Raw genomic sequence first — 7,500 nt, 5'->3', positions numbered from 1 at the left:
ACAGAGAGAGAGACAGAGAGAGAGAGAAGGGGTTGAATGCAGATGGACAGATGGAGATAGATTCACTTTGTCAACAGTGATGTCTGTCCTTGAATAACATGCTGTTCATCCTTAACCTAATGACATCACCACCTCTCCTCTGTTCAACAAACTGACCCTAACCCGAACCCTAACCCGAACCCTAACCCAATCCCTAACCCACAAAATAACTGAATACAACATATGAACAGGCGGGGTGAGGGAAGGGGGGGCCGTGGGGAGGGGAGGGTGTTCTTCATCTCCCAGAGGAACAGCCCCCCCCCTCCCATCCCCATGCCTCCAGAGGGTACCAGAAGTGACATGGAGCAGGAAATCACCCTGGTATCTTCTCAGGCAGTCAGGGCTTGAGAGGAAAAGGGTAAAGTTCAACTGAATCCATTTAATGAAGGAACATTTCCTCTGACCACAGGGCTGCATTTCTACTGCATTCTATGAATAGGGAGGGGAGGGGAGGGGGGGGTTATGAGTCTATTCCAGTTGTCGCCCCCCCCGACCCCCCCTGGAGGAGCAGAGATAATGTATAGTAGTCTCTCTCTGATGTGCCTCCAGTAACTATTTTAGAGGACGATCGTGTTTCTGTGGTGAACATCTGAGCCTCTGACTTCCGCTGCTTCTGTTAGAGCTAAATACAAAACACTGCACTCTGGAGACACGTTATGTGTGTGTGTGTGTGTGTGTGTGTGTGTGTGTGGATTGAAGACCCATCTCTTCAGGCTACATCTTAACGGTCCCTCCTAAAGACCTCTTCATCCCCACTACCCCCCGTACAAGTTTCTCTCCTGTTAAGAAAAAAAAAAGAAAAAAAAGAAAGAAAAAAAGTATCTTTCAAGCATTGTGACTGCCAACAGCCCTAACCCCTAACCCTAACCCTGGTCCTAGCATAGATTACTTTATCTTATGATGACTGATGGATAGATGATTCACTTACTTAAACAAATGTATTTATTGTAAGTCGCTTTGGACCATTGCTTGCAAGTACGGAGGGGTGTTCCCTTTGCTGCCTGGTAGGCGAGCACCAGGGTCTTGAATCTGATGTGAGCTGCTACCGGGAGCCAGTGGAGGGTGCGGAGGAAGAGAGTGACATGGGAGAATTTGGGGAGATTGAACACCAGACGGGCGGCAGCGTTCTGGGTGAGCTGCAGAGGCCTGATGGTGGAGGCGGGGAGACCGGCCAAGAGTGCATTGCAGTAGTCGAGGAGGGAGATTACAAGTGTTTGGACAAAAAGTTGTGCTGCTTCTCTGGTGAGGAATGGACGTATCCTTCTGATGTTGTAGAGGAAGAATCTACAGGAGCGTGCTGTCGCTGTGATGTTGCTGCCACACAGGATAAGTGACTGTCAAGGATCACCCCAAGGTTCTTGGCTGTATGGGAGGAGGTCACAGTAGAGTTCTCTACTGTGATGGAGAAGTCCTGGAGAGGGCAGGCTTTCCCTGGGAGGAAGACCAGCTCAGTCTTGTTAAGGTTGAGCTTTAGGTGGTGGGCTGACATCCAAGCAGAAATGTCTGCAAGACACGCAGAGACACGTGTTGCCACCTGTGAGTCAGAAGGGGGGAAAGAGAGAAAGAGTTGAGTGTCATCTGCGTAGCTGTGGTAGGAGAAACCATGTGAGGAAATTACAGAGCCAAGAGATTTGGTATAGATGGAGAACAGTAAGGGCCCTAGGACAGAGCCCTGGGGGACCCCAGTGGTGAGGGCTCGTGGAGAGGACAGCGATCCTCTCCACTTCACCTGGTAAGAGCGATCGGTCAGGTAGGATGCAAACCAAGAGAGTGCAGAGCCAGAGATGCCCAATTCTGAGAGGGTGGAGAGAAGGATCGGGTGGTTTACTGTGTCAAATGCAGCGGACAGGTCCAGAAGAATGAGAACAGAGGAGAGGGAGGAAGCTCGAGCAGAGTGGAGGGTCTCTGTGACAGCAAGGAGAACAGTCTCAGTAGAGTGCCCAGCCTTGAAGCCGGATTGGTGAGGGTCAGGGAGGTTGTTCTGAAGGAGGTAGTTAGACAGTTGGTTAGAGACAGCACGTTCAAGGGTTTTAGATAAGAAGGAGAGAAGGGATACCGGTCTGTAGTTATGGACAGCAGACGGGTCAAGAGTTGGATTCTTGAGAAGAGGCTTGACTCTGGCTGTCTTGAAGGCCGCTGGGACAGATCCTGTGGATAGAGAGGAATTGTTTAAAGTGGTAAGGAACAGAAGGAGGTCTTTGGAGATGGATTGGAGAAAGGGGGAGGGGATAGGATCGAGGGGGCAGGTGGTTGCCCGCTTGGATATGACCTTTTTTAGAACATCATCAGAGGAGAAGGGGGAAAAATCTGATAAACCAGAGACTGAGTGTAGTGCAGTGGGTTTGGGAGGAGAGGTAGCAGTGTTGGTGAGAGGTAGAGGGAAGGACCTGCTAATGTCATCAACCTTCTTTTCAAAGTAGGTGACAAAGTCATCCGCAGATAGGGAGGAGGGAGGAAGGGGAGGAGGTGGATTGAGGAGTGAGAAATTTGGACAGTTTCCTTGGGTCAGAGGCAGAGGATTGAATTTTGGAATAGTAGTAAGAAGATTTAGCAGCTGATGCAGATGAGGTGTAATTGAGGAGGAGAGAGAGAGAAGGTTTTCAGGGAGTCAGCTTCTCTGACTGGATGTTGAAGTCACCCAGTAGTGAGAGCAGTGTGCCGTCCTCAGGGAAGAAGCTGAGAAGGACATCCATCTCGTCTAAGAAGTGGCCAAGCTGACCTAGTGGACGATAGATTTGATAACTTCAACAATGTGAAGTTTGACAGGGGAGGTGACAGAAACAGCATGGAATTGGAAGGTGGATATGGACAGGTGTGACAGGGGAAGAACATTATGTGACCACTTGAGAGATGAGGAGTCCTGTGCTTCCCCCTCGACCAGAGAGTCTAGGGGAATGAGAAAAGTAGTCGGCATCAGAGAGGGCTGCCGGAGTAGTTGTGTTTTCCGGTGTAATCCATGTCTCTGTGAGAGCAAGGAAGTGGAGGGACATGAAGCAGGCATAGGCTGAGATAGCCTCTGCTTTCTGACTGGCAGTTCCAAAGTCCTCCCATGACAGTGAGGTCGTGGTCAGTTGTGCATGATGTGTCCTCCTGATGGATGAAATAACAGGAATGAGGAGAAAGCACATTGTGATATTTGCTGATATAGAGATAGAGGGTTTGTGGGCAATACAATATGTAGGTAGCACTCAGAATAGTGAAAAAATAAACTAACTTTATAAATACTTAGTTGTTTGGCCTTCCTCGATGGACTCCACAGATTGACTCCTTGGTCTTCGTGTCAAGAGGCTGTCGCTCTGTGACCGTCAGGATAGAAATGCAGATTCTGTGATTGCTGATGACTAGCAGGGTAGCAGCCCCTCCCACCTGACGATCAGTTAACAACCAGACAGGTTTCACCACTCAATCCCAAATGTATTAGTCCTGGTCCAAGGTCGTGGTCCAGGGTGAGCAGGAGTTAAATACCTTGCAGGATAGTGTTAGGCCCTCCCACTGGAGATTGACACCAATTCACAGCAATTGGCTTCAAACAGCTTCCAATAGAAACTAGGTTCCTGAGCTTAAGGCAGGATAGCCACAGCAAAATACATGTGTGTGTGTATATGTGTGTGTGTGTGTGTGTGTGTGTGTGTGTGTGTATGTGTGTGTGTGTGTGTGTGTGTGTGTGAGGCTGTAAAAAGAACAGCTGCAGACACCCCACCCCACCCCTCGGACCTCTGACCCCTCCCCTCTGACCTCTGACCCTGACAGCTACAGGAGATGGAGGGTGAGGAACCAGCTGGTGGCTCTCTCCTCCCCCCTCCCTCCTCCTCCATCCTCCCCCCTCTCCTCCCCCATCCCTCCTCCCCCCTCTCCTCCCTCCATCCCTCCCCCCTCTCCTCCCCCCTCCCTCCTCCCCCCTCTGCTCCCTCCATCCCGCCCCCCTCTCCTCCCCCCTCTCCTCCCTCCATCCCTCCCCCCTCTCCTCCCCCCTCCCTCCTCCCCCCTCTCCTCCCCATCCCTCTCTTCCCCCCTCCCTCCTCCCCATCCCTCCTCCCACTCCTCCCCCATCCCTCTCCTCCCCCTCCCTCCTCCCCATCCCTCCTCCCACTCCTCCCCCATCCCTCTCCTCCCCCCTCCCTCCTCCCCATCCCTCCTCCCACTCCTCCCCCATCCCTCTCCTCCCCCCTCCCTCCTCCCTCTCCCTCCCTCCTCCCTCTCCCTCCCCACCACTTGTGTCCTCTCATGTTACTCACAGGCAGCTGCTGATGTACAGACGCCCTGTGTTGACAAGACTCTCTCACACACACACACACACACCCACACACACACACACACACACACACACACACACACACACACACACACACACACACACACACAGACAAACACACACACACGCACGCACGCACACGCACACACACACACACGCACACACACGCACACACACCCACAGACAAACACAGACACACACAGACACACACACACAAACACACACACAAACACACACAGACAACCACACACACACACTTCCCTTAGAGGACATATCTTAGAGGTTATTTCTCTTGTCTCCTGTATGTGTGTGTGTGTGTGTGTGTGTGTGTGTGTGTGTGTATGGTAGGGATCAGGGATGTATATACTGTCTGTCTACACACACCCCAGCCCAGTCAGGGCATGGTTGACAGGCTGACCTGCAGTCCTACAGACTAACACACACACACACACACAGACACACACACGCCCAGGCTGTGTTCAGGTCGCTACGCTGAGTTGACCCCTGACTCTCCCTGTATGTCAGGAACTCAGGCAGGGCAGACTGCTGGACACCTCTTCTAACCAACCTCACTCTCACACACACACACACACACACACACACACACACACACACACACACACACACACACACACACACACACCTCCCTCCTCTGCCCCACTCTCCCCTACATCCTGGCAGATGGGGTGTGTGTGTGTGTGTGTGTATGTGTGTGTGTGTGTGTGTGTGTGTGTGTATGTGTATGTGTGTGTGTGTGTGTGTGTGTGTGTGTGTGTGTGTGTGTGTGTGTGTGTATGTGTGTATGTGTATGTGTGTGTGTGTGTGTGTGTGTGTGTATGTGTATGTGTGTGTGTGTGTATGTGTGTGTGTGAGAGGGGGGTTGAGGGAACAACTGCTCTGGACCCGGTGGGTTCTGGTTACAGTGTCTCTGCTCCAGTCAGATGCCTGCAGGATGGGCTGTCCTACACACACACACACACACACACACACACACACACACACACACACACACAGGAGAGCGTCAGAGACAGTGGCTTCTGATGGAGGGATGACGGATCGCCAGGCGCTGTGAGAGGTGAGGCAGGGTGTGGTGTGTGTGACTGTCCAGCAGGTGGCGTATGCATGTCCACCCACCCATACAGAACCTCCTCCACTCTTCTGTCGACAGACAGACAACAGACAGACAACAGACAGACAACAGACAGACAACAGACCGCAGAGCTTCAGACCTTTTATTAGTGTCACTGAATAAACAGCTTTTCATTTTGATACAAAGGAATAACATCTAAAAAACAAAGAAGGAAAACTCTAGTTGAGCGTTGAAAATCCAATATTTACAGGCAAAGCAGAGGACTAACCCTAACCCTAACCCAACCCTAACCCAACCCTAATCCCAACCCTAACCCTAACCCTAACCCAACCCTAAACCTAACCCTAACCCAACCCTAACCCAACCCAACCCAAACCCTAACCCAACCCTAAACCTAACCCAACCCTAACCCTAACCCAACCCTAATCCCAACCCTAACCCTAACCCAACCCAAACCAAACCCTAACCCAACCCTAACCCAACCCTAAACCTAACCCAACCCTAACCCAACCCTAAACCTAACCCTAACCCTAGCCCTAACCCAACCCTAAAGCTAACCCTAACCCAACCCTAACCCTTCCCCCTACACCCCCCCCCCCGTTCCTATTGGCTGTCCTGATGGCAGGAAACAGTAACACACAGGCAACATGGAAAATGTACAAAAGTTAACCGACTCACCAGCCTGGAGGTTCCACGTGAGTGACTCAAACAGACAAAACTCTCCTCACATCAAACACTGGCGAGGAAGTAAAACCCAACAAAAACCTCACCCTAACCCTAACCCTAACCCAACCCTCACCCTAACCCTAACCCAACCCTCACCCTAACCCAACCCTCACCCTAACCCTAACCCAACCCTAAACAATATCTCTGGTTTCATAAACCACATCATAAGTCTTAGTGTGAATGTAAGGCACAGGGTCACATACTATACAGCCAATGTTTCAAATGTTTCAAATATCAAAATGCAGACATGTCAAATATTTCAAATATAGTATCTATGATTGTTTGATTGAAAAAATATAGTTGCTATACTTCTAAAAAACCTCAAATTCTCTGTGTGGTTTCAGTTACATTTGAAATGATCGTACAACCAAATTACAACTTCAACTATTTCACATCATCACAACTCTGAGAGAAGAGGGTCTGAGAGAAGAGGGTCTGAGAGAAGAGGGTCTGAGAGGAGAGGGTCTGAGAGGAGAGGGTCTGAGAGGAGAGGGTCTGAGAGAAGAGGGTCTGAGAGAAGAGGGTCTGAGAGAAGAGGGTCTGAGAGGAGAGGGTCTGAGAGAAGAGGGTCTGAGAGAAGAGGGTCTGAGAGAAGAGGGTCTGAGAGGAGAGGGTCTGAGAGAAGAGGGTCTGAGAGAAGAGGGTCTGAGAGGAGAGGGTCTGAGAGGAGAGGGTCTGAGAGAAGAGGGTCTGAGAGAAGAGGGTCTGAGAGGAGAGGGTCTGAGAGGAGAGGGTCTGAGAGAAGAGGGTCTGAGAGAAGAGGGTCTGAGAGGAGAGGGTCTGAGAGAAGAGGGTCTGAGAGAAGAGGGTCTGAGAGAAGAGGGTCTGAGAGGAGAGGGTCTGAGAGAAGAGGGTCTGAGAGGAGAGGGTCTGAGAGAAGAGGGTCTGAGAGGAGAGGGTCTGAGAGGACGTCACAAGCTGCTTTGGTTCTCTACTAATCAACTTAGTCAACTTAATCTAATAGGAATTTAAATTAGGGGCAAGTGCAATATCTTTAGGGGCTTTCCCATAACATTCTTATCAGACCGATAGATGATCACTGAGATTTTGGTAACAGATTAAAAGTAGAAAAAACTCATTCCTGCCTAAAACACAGTTTGGAAATTATTCATGATCATTACATTTCATAAAATAAAATAAATGTTATTCTGTGTGTTTAATTAGGTAAAGCAACTAAATAAGTGCAGATTTGTCTCACGTCACATAGAGCTGAGGCATCAGGAGAGGAGGGGGGGTTCAGGCCTGGCAGACGTAACCATGGCAACACACACCTATACATATACACCTATACCTGGATGTCTCCTAGTCACTATGGAGGATTAGATACATCACCATGGTGATATTAGAGTATTTCATACATCATCATGGTTCAGTATCAGACGCATTTCCCACA

General features: G+C 50.1%; 1 protein-coding gene across 1 annotated transcript in view; it reads right to left on the bottom strand.

The window, feature by feature from the left end:
- Nucleotides 1-6,491: 6,491 nt before the first annotated feature.
- The window catches only part of scn4ab (sodium channel, voltage-gated, type IV, alpha, b), a gene marked incomplete at its 3' end in the record, with an annotated part of 25,753 nt that continues 24,744 nt past the window's right edge, over nt 6,492-7,500 (bottom strand). Inside the window, 1 exon segment of the mRNA XM_083677461.1 lies at nt 6,492-6,572. Coding sequence (XP_083533587.1) covers nt 6,492-6,572 — 81 coding nt within the window.

Source organism: Argentina silus, assembly GCF_951799395.1.
Source record: "Argentina silus genome assembly, chromosome: 9".
NCBI classification, from domain to species: domain Eukaryota; kingdom Metazoa; phylum Chordata; class Actinopteri; order Argentiniformes; family Argentinidae; genus Argentina; species Argentina silus.
This window is presented reverse-complemented; position numbering and strand designations above follow the sequence as displayed.